The sequence below is a fragment of the Pinus tabuliformis genome, chromosome 3_1, assembly GCF_031772625.1.
Source record: "Pinus tabuliformis cultivar Carrire ecotype Pingquan chromosome 3_1, CPIR1, whole genome shotgun sequence".
Taxonomy (NCBI): Eukaryota; Viridiplantae; Streptophyta; class Pinopsida; order Pinales; family Pinaceae; genus Pinus; species Pinus tabuliformis.
The window spans coordinates 119,769,412-119,789,100 of NC_142301.1; the positions used below are offsets into that span (position 1 = coordinate 119,769,412).

General features: G+C 42.0%; 1 protein-coding gene across 4 annotated transcripts in view; it reads left to right on the top strand.

Annotated features, from left to right (window-relative positions):
• Positions 1-19,689, top strand: part of MGT10 (magnesium (Mg) transporter 10) — a 422,030-nt gene that overhangs the window by 370,747 nt on the left and 31,594 nt on the right. For 2 of the 4 annotated variants that reach the window (XR_016255682.1, XM_089410875.1), the window contains one exon: positions 3,897-3,979. The exons of the other annotated variants lie outside the window; for them this stretch is intronic. Coding sequence is in view for 1 of the 2 variants with exons in the window: in XM_089410875.1 (XP_089267001.1) it covers positions 3,897-3,979 (83 nt within the window). In the remaining variant the exon portion in view is untranslated. The remainder of the gene's footprint in view (positions 1-3,896; positions 3,980-19,689) is intronic. 4 annotated transcript variants of the gene reach the window in all.

Below are 19,689 nucleotides of genomic sequence, written 5' to 3' on the forward strand. Positions count from 1 at the left end.
AAAAGAGTGATTCCTAAAGAGGCCTATTCACAAGAGAGGCTCAATATATGGCTTGCTTGCCCAAGTGGTAAGATGAAAGGCTCTCTAAGAAGGGCCAAGAGGGTCTTTAGGGCTAGTTTTAGGGAATGAGACTTCTTAAGGAGGGACCTAGTCCTAAAAAAACCCTTATGAAGACTTGGTTTCCAAATGGTCATTGTAGGATTACCTTCTAAAATTTATGGGACCATATGGGACCAAGTGGACCCACAACTAGGTCAAGGGGGCAGAATTGATCAATCAGGGGTACATTTGACCTAATTGAGGAGGAGAATGAGATCAATGAAAAATTTTCAACAATCTCAACATAATGATCTCAATGAGGACACTGGCCAAGGGAATCAAAGGGCAAGATTCGATCTTAGATCTAGGGCTTGAAATATCTCAAGATCCCACCGTCAGAATAGCTTCAAAATTTGAGGGTCCTTAGGAGACACAACAATGCAATAGAGGCTAGGATATCGAATTTTTTTGATGGCCAGTGTGTGAGAAATGTGATGCCCTAGGTCCCCTATGGAGGCTAGGTTTAGAAGAGGGAGAGGTGATAAAGAGTATGATTTATGGTGATCACCTATGGAAGACCAGTGCCTATTCCTTTGTGAGAAATGGAGTCAAGAAGATTTAAATGATTAGTATGGTTTCATTAAGTCAAGGAGGTCTCTAGAACAATTTTGCATGACAATTAGGGCACGAGGAAACTGTTTCAAGGTATTTATACTTCAATGTGCAATATGTGATGACTTGTCAAGATAAATTTCAATGAAATATCTCTAGGAACATTCACTTATTCAAACATGGCCCATAACATGATGCAATGCTAATAAAAGACAAATTTGTACCCTTTCATCCAAGAAAAGCAACAAAATTTCGGCCTCGTATAACGAAAAATCCCAGCATCATTTATGTGACATAGAAAAGAATGACAAAATAGCATAAAAACAACACTTGTGAGAACAAGTATATCCTATCATCATCATATGCCAATATAGAAGCTCCAAGACAAAAATGAAGAGATCCAAACATCAAAATTAATCCATCCATCCATCCAATTTCGTCCTTCAAAAAGAATAGCGAAAATCTCACAAGAGAATATGATCCGTCCAAGTGATGATGAGAATGAATCAACTCATCATCTATTTATACAATGTCTAATGAATTTGATTTAGCTTATTTTGGCCTAATTTAGCCCCTAGAATAAAATAGTGTGCAAAATAACAAGTACTTTTGGTGACAAGCCCACCAAACTAGCTAAATTACAAAGGAATAAGCCTCTCAAGAGGGTCGAATTCTTAATAACATGTGTCGTTGGGCCTTAGAGGGGGCCTAATGAAGTCCGTAGGTGCGATAATGTGAAATAGGACTCAAAAGTAGTGGACAAGAGGTTGGCCCCTTGTTCTCCAAGTAATAAACTTGTGGTGCTCCCAAATGGATGTGGGGGCACACAAATGTCCTCATGGGTCTCCAAACAGATCGAAGATGCCTGTAGACCATCTGCAAGGGCTAGGATGATGATATAAGTGATGCCACATCATCATATACATCCTGGACCATCTGCCAAGTGTATGGTGCCACTGTGGATCCCACTGGGCATGGGGAACCATGTGCATCTTCCTTGTCAAATTGGTGAACCATGAGCAATCTCTAAATGACTCTGGGAATCCATGGAATGCTATCTACTGTTGTGGAGGCCCATGGCTCTCTACACACACCCTACATGTGCCAATGTAGCCCTCTGGAGGGTTAGGACCCCGTATAGGGAGACCAAACCCAAAATGGAGACCATTTGTAATCCTGCATAAGATCCAATGCATCCCCTTGCCCTCCAATACACCAAGTCATTAAAGAAATCAAGTAAAAGAGTTTACAAACCATGGAAAACAGGTGGGCACTTCATAATGGCATGCCCTTCCATAGTGGGCTTTGGCATGTGCAAATGTCTCCAAGCTCAAAGGGGGGTTAACCAAGCACCCTATTAGGTGGTTTCTGCTTCTAAAGGGGTGGTATGTCCATGGTACATCCTTCAAATGGTGGTGGCATGTGATAAAGTGATGGAACGAAGTAGGGGATGAAGGGGAAAACCTGGGTCACATGCCATGGTACAAGGGTAGCTAATGAAAGGGAAGCCCATACTTGGGTAAATGATGTGTAGAGAGGAGCAATTGTGGTACATGAGTTACCCCGACCTTGGTTTTTATACCCTTCTTCATATGCCTTTTTCATTTTATGATTTTTCTTTGGTTAGCTGCTCGGAGTTAAAGGGAATGAGAGCATGATGTGTAAAGTATAGGAGTGGATACCCTTTTAAGGTGGGGTAGTTCATCGCCCACCAAGGGTTGGGACAATCATGGGTTCTTGAATGATAGAGGAGGTTCATTTAGGGCCTATAGGAACCAAGGTGATGGCCTTGGAAGGGGGTAGAACTCATGTATTGGTTTTCTCCCATGTGCTAAATGTGTTTGTCCCGACCATCTTTTGCATTTTGTGGTACAATTTCTTGTTAAATGTGGCCAATTATGCCTTTTTTTCTTTTGCATCAACCTCCGGGCATCGTTCTAGGCCCAACCCAAGGTGTGGGCAAAGGGGAGGGGGTGGCTGACCCTTTGTGGACCCAATGGAGGAATGTGGACCCAGGTGGGAGGAGTGATGAGTGGGATTATAATGAGCAGAAGGGGGTGATATATGTGGATCGGGGAGAGGGACCATGCAACCAAAATAATGGTTTTCCATGTACCATCCTTAAAGCCCAAAGGTCAGTAAAAGAGATCCCACGAGACTAGGGTCTAAGATTAACACCGAAAACGACCTAGGGGACAGGAGCACAAACCTAGTCCATTCTTTCTGCCAAATCCTCTCATTAATCCATGCCCAAGAGTTTCCATGATAAGTAAACTAAAATACTCAATCACCAAATGACAGGGCATACCTTTAGGTTTGGGAGGCCCACCTTTAGACATACGATCATGATAGGTGGGTGAGGGACCACATGGCTGGCTCAGGTGGCGGAGAAATGGCATAGTGAGCTAGATGGTGGCTGCAAGGGGCTACTAACTGTTGGCTGAGGACCATCATGGAGAAATTTTTTCTCCTAGGGATATCACCCACAAAATGGTGGGTAACTTGGCACATGGCATGCATAGGAAATCTCCAAGTGTCCAAAAACATCCTCAAAAATGCCTTGGGAGGTGTGACCAATGCCTCAAACAATGTGAGATGCCTTGGGAAATGTGAAAGTACCCAAAAATCGAATGCAACCAGATCCAAAAGGAGGTCTATTCCATGCCACCAACTGACCTGTTCACCCAAAAATTCACTATAGGTACCCCTTCCCAAAGGAGGGGTAACAAGCCCCTAGGCCCTAGGACCTTAGGTTAGTTGATGCCTCAATAATTGTTAAAGTCAAGTTCATTTTTTTCCGATAAAGGAGTGGATTCCCTTCCTACTAGGGCATAAGATCATATGCTTGGATTTTTCACACGTTTAGGGCAGAAATATTCTTGTAACCTTATTGTTAGCTTTTTGTAACTCTCTTTGTTCTATGAAGTAAATATATGATGCATTTCTCAAATAAACATCATAGCAAACTCAGAAAAACTAGCCAGACATGCTAGAATATGCTTGGTTTAGCAATTATGTATTTCCTTAGTAAATGAAAATTGTCTTAGGAACTTTATCATTCAGTAAAACAAAAGCAACACTTTTGAGAATGAAAGATTTCTTGATGCAATATAAAACATTTGTCTTGGCCTTAATTTTTCCATCCACTCCACCATTGTATTCTCCCTTATCCATTTGTTTTCTTTATCTTTCCTTTTGCACTTATTTTTCCATTATATCATGCCATATTGGTTTTTCTAATGCAGTTCAAGACGTCTAGAAGTGAGCAGACTTGAGTTACTTCTCCAAGTTGGCACATTTTGCACAGCCCTTGGAGCTCTAATTGCTGGTAAGATGTTTTGGTTTCTTTTACTTTCTTTGGTTTCGATTTATGAATCTTGTTTCTTATTTAGGAGTTGATAACACCTTGGCATGCTTGTATTTGAATATTATGAGCCAGGTCAATTTTCTTTGAAGTCTGTTGGTGTTATTCATTTTATCCTTAATGCTTTGCATTAGACTCTTTGAGTTATTAGGTTTGCATTTCATGTGAGTGAATTACTAGGCAAGTTTGTAAATTAATTATTGAAATATCAGATTACAAAAATGCAATAAAAATGCTCAAGTATAGCTTTTTGACAAGGAATAAAAACAAAGGTGCTTTCAAATTGAATTTTATAACTTATCTATATCATACATAAATAAACCTATGATAACAATACTGACGATAATCTTAATCATATTAAACAATACTAAATAACCAAAGTCCACCTAGTGGACTATCACAGCAAAGACTCACACTTCAACATAAAGTCCAAAAGCTCCAGTGCAAGACCCACTGTACTCAAAGGAGGCCACTATCACCTCACCAAGTCTCCTCTTGCTTCTAGCCTGCTCCCCTACGTCTCAAGGGCACTTCACCCTAGTAGATCTTAGGAATCAAGTGGCCTAGTGAAACCAAGTAAAGAGCCCCCTAAGGCTTCTACTTCTACCACCACCAATCCGCAAATTGATCAACTAGGGTTTAAGGTGGATTTTTGAGATAGGATTGCTAGTTTTTAGGATAATTTCCATATTTGAGTTCAAGAAAAAGATCCCCAAACACAAAAAACCAAGAATTACAAGGAAAGTAAAACCCTAATAAACAGTTTAAAGGACTTTTACAAACAATAAAATTATGGGAGGATAGAAGACTAGGGCCTTAGCTTTGCCAATATATTTTTTGGGGTGTTGCTCACTAAAATGGTTAAACCCCAAAGGGGAAAACTTTTCTCCTACATTGGACAACTAGCCAACAACCCCTGATAGCCACAATTAGTTGATAATGTGCCATATATCTCCACCACTTGCATCAACTGTTTGTTTCTCACCCATCTGGCATGAGCACATGGACGAATGTGGGCTACCATTCAAAAGGTACTTTGATCATTTTGCAATCGAGAGCTTATACTTGATTGTTTTGGGCATTTAGCATGGATTATGGGGTGATCTGGAAGATTGGCATACTTTGACCGTGATCTTGTTCTCTCACCTTACACGGGGAGTTGATATTTGATCCTATTATAGTGGGACCTCCCTTAAGGCCCTTTGGGTATAGGAGGGGTACTACTTGGGAAGCCCTGATTAAGATAGCGGAATTCTATCTTCCCGTATGTCATAATTAACACCTTCCATCTTACATTACAAACCCATATCTCACCTCCATTCTTTGAGTACAACTTGTCATTGGTTCTTTGGGATTTCGCACTCATATGTCCACATACCAGGGTAGGGCCCTGAAACTTTTCCCTAGGATGTTGATGCAACTAAAAGAAACAAAAAGAGCACATCATGGCCAAAATTAAAAAAAAAAAAGTTCAAATGCAAAAGATGGCCAAGGACTTGAAAATTAGCATGTGGGAAAAAGCGTAGCATGAACTCTATCTCACTCATATGGCCATCACCCGGTTCATGAGCACATATTGCTCCATAACATCAAATAAGAAACCCTTGCATGTCCCAACCCCAATGAGTGATAAACTGATTCATCTTAAAGGGGTAATATAACTACTACATCATACAAAGAAGCTCTAACCCTTGAGCTATAATCTGTTATACAAGGAATAATCAAGAAGTAAAAATGCACAAGAGGGGTGGAAAAACCAAGGCCAAGTTGGTAACTCATGTACCCATGAATTCTCCCTCCTCACATCTATAAACCCAGAATGTGGACACTCCCATCAATTGGTCCCTTTTCCCATGGCATTGGGCCATGAAGCACTCTTCCCTCAGTTACCATCATTATTATTCACTATCACCTATCAATTGAAGGATCGACCAGGGAACCATTACTTCCCCTCAGGGGTTGGAAGCACCTAATAGGGTTAACTTTTAGCCACCCCTATCTAGGGAGAAAACATCTTTGCGAGATCATGGTCCCGATTTTGGAAGGAGATCCTTATTTGAAGTATTAAACTGCCCCTAGAATTCAAGTTTGGTTCACTTTGACTAGTTTCTCTCACTAGAATCCATGTTGTTCTTGTGAGGTGGTCCAACAGCCTTGGTCTTGAGCACCTACTCCACAAGTAACCATGGCCCTCCAGAGAAGTATATTGGCACAATTAGTTGAAGCATTGAGACTCTTGGGCCTCGTAGTAGCATCATTAGATGATACATGTCCGAGAGCACCTCCAGCACCCAAGATGTTGGTTGACTGTCTCAGATTTGATGATTCTTTTGGATGACACAGATGGACCTAGCATGCCCCTAGGTTGTCCTTGACACAACCTGACGAGCAACAACTGATTCAGGGTCCAGATGAAGATGGTCTCACACTGAGAGACTAGGGAGGGTTTGTTGCACGGTGCACCTAAGGACCCCCTAACGCTGGAGTAAAGGAGGCCTTATTTAACAGTTGGAGATCCATGGAGAACACTTTGTGGTTCCCCAACTAGATCTTGGGAACACCACAGGGGGAAATGAGGTGTATTTGAGGGCCAACCCTCAAATCATGGACTTGACATGCATCTACATCATTTTGGACACTTCATCACCCTTGGACATGGCATTTGGAGCACTCATATTGGGTGACATCAACCCTAGAGAGCTTACGCTTACACGTGTTGGATAATTAGGGCATATTTTCATAGAGCTAATGGATTGGCATGTAACCCAAGTACTTTTTATCATCAAACTTGTTTTAGGGGCTTTTGGAGGTTAATTATTAGTCATACTCATATAAATAGAGAAGAGACTCATTTGTATTGGATCATCTTCACTTGCCTCTATTTCGGCCCTCTTGGATAATTTCGTCTTTCTTGAATTCTTGTGGAGATGTGGCTCTATGGTGTACTTTTCTATTTGGAGCTATTTGTTCAGTCTTGGAGATGTTACTTTAGAACAATAAAGGCTTGTACATGCATTCTATTTGGTAAGTGTGCCATGGATTTGATAAATTTTTATTCTTGTGTCTAATGTATGGAATGATTTATTATATAGGGTTTCTTTTGTGCTAGTGTTGACTATGCTGGACCCGCCAACATTCAGGGGATCTCCTCGATATGAAGTCCCAACTAGACCTCACACCATTTGGTGTAGGAGTCCCATCGGTACGATGGACTGGTTGCCATTATCCTAAAGATATGCCTTAGCTCTTGCTTGTCAGCACATGAGAGTGGTTGACTTAGTCTTCGAAAAACGAGGTTCACGTGCCTGGTGAGTGTTTAGTGTCGCTTGTGTCAAGGTTCTTTCACTGCAGAGGGAGAGGGTGAGAGTGAATCTCAAGTCGAAATGGAATAGTCCCAACTCTGTTAGAGACACACAACACAACAGGACATGTGCAACTTCCGGCAGAGTAGTCCACACAGATGTGGCAGTCACAAACACAAGGTGAACAGATAGCACATACAACACCCAGCGGAATAGTCCACACGAGTGCGATGGTCGTTATAACAAGTTGTCCGGCAGAATAGTCCACACAAGCGAGACAACATTAACAACTGATACAACACATTTCCAACAACATATGTACTAAAACAACTGAAATAGTTCAACTGTCTTAATACAGGTTAAAGAAACATGCATTACAAGCGTCCAAAGAATAGTCTTACAAATGAATACAATACATGTGTGAAAACGTGCTAGCCTGTTAACAGGCTTCTGAATTAAGCGAAAGTTCCAAGACACATCCGTACACCATTACATCACTAACCCCGATAGCAGGGCATTGGAGCCATTGCTCGCTCCTCAAAGAAAATATTATAGACTCTCAAGGCTATGTGGGAGGAGCCAAGGTGAAAAGTCCTTTGCATGTATAAATGAGGGGTATATATAGCCAAGTATGAACTGACTCTTGTGATTGTTCAACTTCCCTCATGACTGTTTGACTTACATGAATCTTCAACTTTACATGTGGGTCTCTTGGACTTCCACGTTACATTACATTGATTAAAATAGTATGGCCCAGAGTAGTGATGTGGCCGAGATGACTCATGACATGACTTGAAACGACAGTGCTTGTATGTTCCTGTTGATCGTGGTGTCCATGTCGAGTTGCAGTGCTGGTGAGTGATGAGTGTGCTCTTGGTGTATCATAGCTTAACCTTCGCATGGCAAGGTGTACACAGTCTTCGATGGTCTTGGTGTTTGCTTGATGTTGCACGTGCATGTATCCCCTTCACTAGTACTTGGCATGCTTCGTGTTTTCATCAGTTCGTGAACAAGTATCCTAGCATGCGCTCCTTGTTCGTCCCATTTGTTGTTGCACCTGTCTCATCCATGTACCTGTATCTGCAATCACTCATGACGAGGCGACATCAAATCTAGACATCTCATAGTCTACCATGATGCATCATCTTTTGTTTTCAGGTGCAGGTGACCGAGAGAGAGGACAAGGCTCTAAAACTACGCAGAGCACATTTTAGGCCGGGATGCGGGCTCTGGGGCACTGTCAAGGAAAATTGCGCAGAGGTCACTGGGAGGCTGAGATGAGAAGTCTGGAACAACAGTGACCATCTACGGGATCTAGCTCGGTTGGAGGGCAGAAATGTGCAAATTTTCCAGGGAGGCAGTGCAGGCAGCAGGGAGGACACTGACAGTGAAAATTGCGCAGATTCTCCAGGGAGGTTGGCAGCGGGTTGTGCGAGCTTGCTGGCCAAAACTGCGCAGAACTGGGAGGATGGCCTGCAGGACATTTTTGTGTAGTTTCTGGGCTAAGCAAGGTTTCGGGCAGCCCAAGAAAACTGTGCATTTTTTAGGAGGAACAACAGGCTGGCTAACAGGGGGACTTGCTGACAGAACTGCGCAAATTTCGGGGATAGTGCAATGACAGGCAGCGGGTGCCTGTCCTTCATGTCTACGCAATTTCTTCAGTTAGTGGAGGCAACATGCTGGCAGCTTCTGCGCAATGTTTTGGAGTGAAGCCCGGGGTCACGGCCTAGTCAAACTCTCTGGTTGACCAACGGGAAACTTGATAGATTTGCCTGCGGGCAACGCAGATTGAGATGGCTCGCTGAGCAACTTCTACATTGTTCTGTGTGACAATCAGTCAGGTCGATTGCAGGATTGTGAAGTGCAGACTGCCTGGGAGGCAACCTCAAGCTTTGTGCAATTCTGGGCAATAGTACATGATCATTGAGGGCAAGGACTACGCAGTGCAGCTCAGTGGAGGTCTCGCTGTTGGAGGGTGGTCTGTCGACAATGTTTCAACAAAATGACTAAGTGTGTGAGCGAGTGAACTTGTGCATGCATGACCTTGCGAACACACACTCAACACGACTCGACGACAAGACACCTCGAACGATCAAGACAACATACGCTCAGTGTGACTGACCAACGGGTGTGAGCGACAAGCGCGACACTTGAGATAAATCGTTGAACAACTGCGACGACACTTGCGCGACATTGCATACAACTTCATTTGTGAATGCGATAGATGCTTACATAGCAAATACAACTTGTACACACGAAGACAGACTGTGAACATAGCCAGAACATGACTGCAAGCATGGCATTGTGATCAACATACTAAAAGATGTCCGGTGAATAGTCAAGCGAGGAGGGTGTAAGGACTTGACACGAGCTCATGGGATGAGGCTGAGTGTTTGCTCCAAGGAAGGCTCTGAAATTGGATGCAGGCCAAAATTTTGGAGGGTGTTCCAGTGGCTACAACTCTTGGCGACACACTGGTTGAATACCAACTTCTCTGTTTTGGTCCATTGATAGCCAAGGGGCTTGGTCCATCAGGGAGTATTGAATCGTTGTGCAAGTTACTTTGGCTTCCCCAGTTACCCCATGGACAGACATGGTTCACCTTTTGCCAACTCAGTCAAACACAACAAGAAGTTTCAGCTTGATCACAGTGTTTCAAAATCGGAAAGGGTAGTTTGGCTCGCGGGTTAAAATTTTTCAGAGTATAAGTTTTCATCTCTGGTGTTGCTTCGTTGCCAGCAGGCTTGGACAGTACCCCGGTGGAGTCACGCAGGAACACACACATTGCTCCATTGCTAGCGAGCCTAGTCAGTACCCCAGTGGAGTTGCATGCTTCACCTCTCTGCGCAGGAAACCTCTCTTCTTTCGCCTTTGTATTTTTTAAAAGAGGTCTGTGCATAGGCACTTATTTATTTTTGGGGTGGAAGAGGGATCCTGACTTATTGAGAGTAGAAGAGGTTGTTCCTTCAGAGAAGTGTTGGATTTTCTAAGTCTGACTGTTAGAAATCCTTCATGTACTTTTTGATTTATTTCTGCCTACTTGTTCTATTTAATTAACAAGTTATTTACCATGTAAATACTGAAAATAAATACAAGTACATGCTCAACACATTACAAATCATCGACTAAAGGAAAACAAGCACACAAGTCACATCGTTGCTTTTGGACTAATGTCCCCGGAAAAACCCAATGCGGGAAAACCAGTGCAGCTATCTGAGGGTTTTATTATTAAGCAGTTTCAGAATACAATTTAGGTGCCAAACTGGCTCACCCAATAGAGAATGATCTCGGCAGTAGTACCTCTCAGTCAGAGATAGATATTTTGACTAAAACCCCAAATGAACAATCTCATAGCTCTCAGCTCCAATCTACCCCACGAAATCTCCTAGCGTCTACCTCTAGGGACTGCGTCAGCCTCTCTCGCTCAGTGTCAGCCCAACTAACCCTGCGTCAGCCTCTGGAGCCTCTGCGTCACCCACACTGGCTCTCCTCAGGCACTGCGCAGCTTCTGGCTGCCTCTGCGTGGCCTCTAGCTGGCTCTGCGTCCCTCTCTCTCGGCTTCTGCGATAATGTTCTTGGTACTCTCTATGCCTCTCTGCTTCTGTATTCACTGCCCCTCAGCTGCGACTTTGATCACTCTGATTTCCTTAGCAAGCCCTACCCCAGAAAATCGAATTCTTGATCAACTCGGTGTATTCTCCAAGTGACCCTCAAGCCTCCTCTTATACTTTTCCCGTTGACAATTCAATGATCGAGATTAATTCCCTAATCAACAGCTAAGATTAACTCTGGCTTGATCCATGACTTTTGGACCCTTCTAACACAGTTTTATATTAATTCACATTAATATTTTATTTTCCCTAAGTTTAGACTTAGGGACTCCATTAAAAATATTAATTATTTTAATATCTCTCAAATTGTTTAGAATTTGCCCAAACCATTTTTGGGTATTGGAGATCTCATGTGCTTTAGCCTCTCCACCAATTTTCATGACTAGAGCACATCCGATGCCACCCCAAATCAACACTCCCCCTTAGCGAGGACTGTGCTCTAGTAATACTCATCACTGAGCATCACCCTGATCATCCGACATCGGTCCTTGTGCTGATGCTAGGCCTGCTACCCAACATCCTCTGCATTGCTGCATCATGTACTGCTGCCCATGGCCTTGCCATTGCCACTGCTGCATCCGTAAGGCAACCCCTCTCTTCATGCTCAAGTGTGTTGCCCATAGCACTGCCACTGCTAACTGTTGCACTGCAACTCAGTTACTGAGAAGTAAGTAACTGATCTCCCAACTCTGACATCTCTGGTAGGCCAGAGATACCCATGATGCTGAAACTCCCTCTATTGCTGACAAGTGCCCCTTCTCTGACCTCTGCGCTGTTGCAACAACTCCATGCATCTTGCACTGCTGCCTCACGTTGTCTTGGGAACCCTGCACTGTAGCTCCCTCTGTCGCTCCATCCGCATCCGTCTCTACTGACATCTGACAGTATTGCTACTCCTCTTTGGGGCTCCCGTAGCAAGGTATAATCCAAGAGGCTAGGTACCTCTAGGATCCTGCCCCTCATTGCCTGTAGTCCGTCTGACTACAACTCGATGTCTCCCTACCTCTTCTCTAGAGGTACATGAGCACTCATGGCGCAGTTGTCATCAACGACCATCTCCGCTCCTCTTCTAGACTCCCTTTGAGTCTCTACTTCCTTCCTGGAAGTTCTCTTCTAGACTCCCTCTGAATCTCGATTTCCCTCCTAGAAACCCCTATGCCAATGTCGAGATGCCCCCACTCCGATAGTTAGTGCAACTGCACCACTGATCTGATTTCTTGGCTAGAAATCCTTGGTAGCAACTCCCTCCTCCTTGGTCTTACCCTGTTAGGTATTGTTCTGACCACAGTACCCCACCAACTTCACTCCGCAACTTCTCCACAACCTCCTATGCCCCAACAAACTGAAGTTTAGAGCCTCTAGACTCTGCACAATCCTGGCACTAGCAAAATCCGCACCTTTTGGCCACGAGTGTCAACTCTTCCTGACTGAGAAATATGACCAGGCACTGCGTAGGTCAGGTTTGCTCCTTTTTGCCATTGTGCTGATCCTTCTCCTGGCTCAAACTTGATAACGCGGACACTGCGTCATGTCTTCCTTGCTGCTTTTTCGCTAGGAACAACTTCTGTCACTCGGGACAGTTGTTTCTGCTGTTGTTGCTTTGCTCTGTTGATACCCTCAGTTCTCCAGTGATCTGCAACCACGCTTTGATACCATGTTGGAATTTTTAAGTCTAACTGTTAGAAATCCTTCATGTACTTTTTGACTTATTTCTGCCTATGTGTTTTGTTTAATTAACAAGTTATTTACCATGTAAACGTTGAAAATAAATACAAGTACATTCTCAACACATTACAGATCATCAACTGAAGGAAAAACAAGCACACAGGTGACACTGTTGTTTTTGGACTAATGTCCCCGGAAAAACCCAACGCGGGAAAATCGGTGCAGCTATCTGAGGGTTTTATTATTAAGCAGTTTCAGAATACAATCTGGGTGCCAAACAGGCTCGCCCAACAGAGAATGATCTCGGCAGTAGTACCTCTCAGTCAGAGACAGATATTCCGGCTAAAACCCCTGATGAACAATCCCACTGCTCTCAGCTCCAATCTGTCCCACGAAATCTCCCAGCGTTTGCCTCTAGGGACTGCGTAAGCCTCTCTAGCCCAGCGTCAGCCCAACTAGCCCTGTGTTAGCCTCTGGAAGATCTGCGTCAGCCTCTGGAGCCTCTGTGTCACCCACACTGGCTCTCCTCAGGCACTGCGCAGATCCTCGCTGGCTTTGCGTGGCCTCTAGCTGGCTCTGCGTCCCTCTCTCTCGGCTTCTACGCTGATGTTCCTAGTACCCTCTCTACCTCTTTGCTTTTGTATTCACTGCCCCTCAACTGTAACTTTGATCGCTCCTTCAATTTCCTCAGCAAGCCCTGCTCTAGAAAATCGAATTCTTGATCAACTTGGTGTATTCTCCAAGTGACCCTCAAGCCTCCTCTTATACTTTTCTCATTGACAATTCAACGGACGAGATTAAGTCCCTAATCAACGGCTAAGATTAACTCTGGCTTGATCCATGACTTTTGGATCCTTCTAACATAGTTTTATATTAATTCACATTAATATTTTATTTTCCCTAGGTTTAGACTTGGGGACTCCATTAAAAATATTAATTATTTTAACATCCCCAAACTGTTTAGAATCTGCCCAAACCATTTTTGGGTATTGGAGATCTCATGTGCTTTAGCCTCTCCACCAATTTTCGTGGCTAGAGCACATTCGATGCTACCCCAAATCAACAAGAAGCATGTACAACCTCTGACATAGGTTTGCTCGTTTACATTTTCCCCTTCTCCGTTACTACTAGTTGGATGAGCTTGAACACAGAGCAGAAGGCTGAGTACAAGCATGGGGTTTCCCAGTGTGGACACAGGTTCATGGTGTTGATTAGTGGTTGTCATTGATGTCAACCTAAGCAGCACCAGGAGCTACCCCAATCTTATAAGGGCATTTTAACTTGACAACTCATATTATTTTGCGTCAAAGATCTTCTCGATGGATTCTACTCGTCGAGATGTTTCCGTTGATATATGGTGCACCTCCCAGTTTTTCACGGTTTGAGAGTTATTTGCATTTGAAGTTAGTAACCCCAGTTAGTGGGCTAAAACCCTATGGGGTTGTGGCATGGCACTCATAATTGGTTGTGGTCATTGAATAATCAATAATTAATAATATTTTTTTTCTCCTAAAATCCCTCCAACATTCACTTGCTGAGGACCCTCTCAACTCAAGCATTCATATAAATAATGACCCTCATATCCTCCTCTTGAAGGGATTTTGTGGTTTAAAACAGGTCATCGTGGCATTTTCGTTATAACCTTTTTTCTGGGAAGCTTCAGAAGCTGAAATTAAAACCCATTTGAGCCGAACCCTTGATGAACCTCGTGACCAAATTTCAGATCTTGGTTCGCTATATTTTCTGAGATATGATCTGAGGAAGTTAGGATTTTGCAGGCTCCCGAATTCCATGTCAAATAGGTGACGTTAGGAAAATCGTCATAACTTTCTCTCTGAGCGTTGGATTCATATTTCGTAAATAGTCACAGAAAGAGGATGGACTGTAGTTTGTTGAGTAGCATTTTCATGGCCGAAGGTCGCAACAGTGACACGTGCCACTTCGTACAAGTTTTCTCTACTGAACCAGGCTATAATCAGGTCATCGTGGGAGATTGGGCATAACTCTTTCTTGAAAAATTCAATCTTGATCAGACCTGTGGGGTTGCAAAGAGGACTCAGAGCACTACCACATGACACAATTTCAGATCCTGGAGATCCGAAATTACATAGATACAACATATTCAATATCGAGCTCCTAGAAGGAAAGAAAAAGCATGCATTCAAGGATCATTGCAATAAGGACCACACATGAATAGTCAAGGGTAAGTCTCCTGCAGCAAGGTATGAATGATGAGTGTTTACATTTGAATTTTGAGTATCATCTCTGACATATGTTTTTGTAGGACAACGTAAGTATATACATGGTTTCGGTTATATCTCTATGTCTCTATATGCCACAATTAGTTTTGATACCACATTTTGGATGTCCTATTCTTGATACTACACATTTGATGCTACACCAAGTCTGCTAAATCTATATGATGTTGTGAGTTCATGTTACTTGTCTTGTCATAGTTGATAGAATGGTCTCTGTTGTTGTACTTAGAACTTGGTTCATCACAAGTCTACAGTCTGTCATCAGTTTCTATTGCATATATCTTTAGGTCTGTTTTGGATATAGTCTTGCATAGAGTCAAAGCCTATATCAAGAGTGGGAGTCTTTGTCTACTACTGCAAAAAGTCAACAACAAAAGTGATGAGAGCATTTCAGGTACGCATTGTAATTTTAATTTGTATTTATTCATTATTATGCACTTACATGTGTTTTGCAGGCAAAGGTAAGTTGAAGGGTATTTTGTTTTGTTTTGGGATTGGTTTCGCCGGGCAAATTTTGCATGCAAGTAGAAGAAGATTCAAGTACAACTTCAAGCAAGAATTCAAGAGTAGAAGTATCAAATCAAAGGAAGCATTGCAGCGGGACATCCTTTGAAGACATGACAACCATCTGTATGTTGCGAAGAAATGTCAAGGCCAAGAGTCATCATTGTAAAGTTGTAAAAGAGTCATTTGTAAAAGTGTCATCATTGGAAGAGTCATTATTGTAAAAGAGTCAATCTGCCTAGAGTCGAAAAGGCATTATTGGGAGGTATAGGAGTCTCTGTTGGGATGATGTCATGGTTGGGTTGCAGGTCATAGTGTGATTGGGTGTTCGGTCAAAATCATTGTAAATCATATTGTATCGTGGATCATTGTCCCTGGTACGGGAATCCACACTCTTGTCTCATTTCAGTCATTATAGGGTGGCAAGGAGGTGCTAGGTAGGTGCATGAAGTCACCTACAGGTTGGAGCCTGTGAACACTTCAGGGTGGTAGGTTGGTCTAGGGTGTTGGGGCATCCATTCAGTTGATTACTGAAGAAACTAGGGCATTGGGGTGTCCTTCCAGTGGGAGCTGGAGAAGAATGTTTTTCTAGAATTCTAGGAAGTTGTTGCTTTCATTTCAGTTGGGGCTGAAGATTAAATAATTTATTAGAAAAGCGTTCGGTGGTTTTTGACCCGGAGGGGGTTTTCCACCTAAAATTTTTGTGCCTCCTGTGTTCTTTTATTTACTGTTATTACTGCATAAACGTTAATAATAATTGAAGATTAACTAATGCTCTGAAAAGATTTAAAAGTTCTAATTACTAAAGAAAATTGATTCACCCCCCCCCCCCCCCCCCTCAATATTTTCAAACAATTGGTATCAGAGCTTGGTTCCTTCAATAACAATCTAACAACTAGAAGGAGATCATGGAGTATACTAAGAAGAGAGTTCATTTGTTCAATGGAAATAAATATGCACTTTGGAATGGAAGAATGCAGGTTCATTTGTTGGCGCAAGGATATGAACTATGGGAAATCGTTGGCAAAGGCTTCACACCGACCCAGGATGAACAAGGTAATAAAAATATGGTGTCTCAGTATGATGCAAAGGCTAAAGATCTTATTATCAATGGGCTTATCGAATCTGCTTATCTTAAGGTATTGAGATGCAAAACTGCTAAAGAGGTATGGGGCAAGCCTGAAAATATATATGCAGGTGACTCAAAGGTGAAAGAAGCAAAGCTTCAAATTTTCAGGGCAAAATTTGAGCAACTCAAAATGAGGGAGGATGAAGATATTGCTGCAGACTTTCAGTGTGTTGATGAAACAACAAATACATTGGAAGGTTTGGGAGAACTTGTTGAAATGAAAATTGTTTTCCGAAAGATCCTCAAAACCTTTCCAGCAAGATTTAACCCTAATATATCTGTCTTGGAAGATAGATTGAATCTGACCAATCTTAGCATAGATGAATTGCATGGAATTCTTACGGCATATGAAATGAGGATTAAAGAAGAGGATGACACATCTCACTTAGAAACAACATTTTCTGCATCCAAGAAGAATAGTAAGGACAAGCAGACTCCGAAAGCAAAAACTTGCAATTGTAGGGATGAGGAAAAGGAAGAAGATAAAGAATAATTCTCAGATAAAGAGTTTGCCTACTTCACGCGAAAAATGAGAATAGGTATGGGAAAATTCAAAGGTAAACTTCCATTAATATGTTTTGATTGTGGTGAGGTTGGGCATTTTGCAGCCAAATGTCCTCACAAAAATGAGGTTGTTACGAAAGGAAAGAAAAGTCCTAGGAAGTTCAACAAGCAAGGCAAGAAGAAATGGTTTAAGAAAAGTTTCTTCTCCAAAGAAGATAGCTCCTCATCCGAAGAAGACAGTGATAACGAAGAAGAATTCAATGGAAGAGTATTGTTTATGGCCAAGCACAATAAGCAAGAGGCACCTGACAAAGAAGGAGACGAAGAAGAAGAAATGACTGAGGTTGAATTTCAAAACGAAGTGATCAGGGTTATCAAAGAGCTCAAAGCCAAGAAGAAGCATGTCAACACTCTTGAAGACAATTTGAAGACAGAAAGAGAACAAGTCCTCAACCTTAAAATCAAGGTTGAAGAATACAAGCGAATTGAAGAATCTCTCAGGAAAGAATTAAAGGAAAACAACAAGGAAAGAGAAGCATTGGAAGCTGAAATAGTTGCTCTACAAAAGGAAGTAAAAAATGGAAAAAAATTTCAAAACTACGCCAACAGTTCAAAGACTTTGGATGAACTCATCAGCAACCAACGATCATACAGCGACAAGACTGGTCTTGGTTACAAAGAAAAATTCAAAAATAAGTCGAGTCCTTCTATGACAATTAAAGAAGATGGATATGCAAAATCTACCAAGCAGATAGATCTCTCAGCTAAATCAAGAGATCAAGACTCGCAGGAAGAACCTTGGAAGACAATTCCTCAAAGAAGATTTCCTCCCAGGTACCAACCTATCTTTTATGGTCATTGTTATTCATGTGGAAGGTTTGGACATAGAGTTGCAGAATGTTGCATGTATGTTTGGAATGAATATAATTCCAAGAGATCCTTCAGAAATGGATATTCCAGAACTCAGCATAATATCAACAAATTTGATCATTTGAGAGATGATGTCGAATGTTACAAATGTAACAATTTTGGACATATGGCTAGGGATTGTGAAGTTCTAGATAGGTACAACTATTATTGGCAAAACCCTAGAAGGAAATTTGCAGGATCACGAGATAGACACCAAACAGAATCTTCTATGAATAACATTGAATGTTACAAATGTCATAACTATGGACACATAGCTCGTAACTGTAGGTACAAGATGGAATCGATCATAAATGAAAAGCTTGACGACAAGAATAAGAAGGTTTGGAAAGGAAAACAGGTACATGATGAACAAGTACAAGATGAGCAAGAAAAGAAAGAAGGTAATAAGGTCCCAACAGTTATGCTTCACAATTCGTAATGGATTGTGAGGAATCAACCACTGCTTCAGTTAACAACTCAAGTCAAGATGGCCCGTTAGGTGACTCACTATTTTGAACAATTTGGCTTGTTGACTCCTTAATGTTTGTAGAGGAGGAGTCTATGTAGTAGTATATGGCACAAGTCTATGATTGACAGGAAGGTAGTTTGAACAAGATGGTAGCTTCATTACAGGTTCAGGGGGAGCAAAACAGTTGAAGGATTACAGGTTACTAGGAACAAGGCAAGATTAGTCTGCAAAGGATATGCATAGGTTGAAGGAAGCTATTTTGAAGAAACTTTTGCTCTCGTTGCCAGAATGGAAGCTATCAAGATGTTTTTCGCTTATACTTGCTCGAGAAAAATCAAGGTCTACCATGTTAGAGTCAGTGTTTCATACTGCCATCAGTGATCAAAACTCCTCTTTTCATATCATATTAGGGTCCCATTTTGAAATTCTTGTCATTCCACCTAGGTCCTCATTCAAAAATTTACTCACTGATGATACCCTAGAAAAAAACCTTACTGACCTACCCTCCATCTACCTCCCTTGACCTTTTCCCATGCCCATTCCTCTCATTTCTCTCTCCTAGGGTTTTGAGGGCATTTTTCTTGGTTTCATGATCTCCATGGTTAAATCATCAACAAAAATTGTATCCTGATGCTCTTACGCCTTCCCCTATCCTTAATATACCTTCCTAAACACTTCCCATCACTCCTATCCCTTAAAATCATCATTTTTCTACAAACCATATCCTATTGCTACGCTTTTGACACTCTTCTAAACTAGGCCTGTGTTCTGCCCTTTTGGATCCCTTCCTCTCACTCAATCCTTGAAATTCCAGTTTCCCTTACTTCCTAACATCCCTCCCTACCTCCCAAAATTTTACTAAAAATTTAAAAGCCTCCTATCCCCTTTATTTCTCTTCATTCCTATAAATTTCCCAAATCCTCTGTTTTGCCTACACTAAACCCTAATTTCCTCTTCCATTGAGCTAGCGTTTGCTATGGAATCAGAGACATCTGAGCAGAGGAGGCATAAGGGAGGTCATTTCAGCAAGTATGAGGCCATTCCAACTCATAAACATCATGTCTCCATCATTTTTCAAGAAGTCATTCCAAGGGACAAATCATTTGCCATACATAGGCCCAGTTTTTCTTCAAACTATGTTTCTGACCAAATAGAAATGAATTTGACAAAAGTGAGAGAGGTTTTTGTTCATCATAGGCCAAGAATGAAAAGCCTCCTTTAGTTTCTACACAGGTGTCATGGGTTTGGAGAAATGTCAAAATTACAGTTGCTACAAGAGAGTTGCTGCACATCTAGAATGACCTTGGGAAAATCAATTTTTCT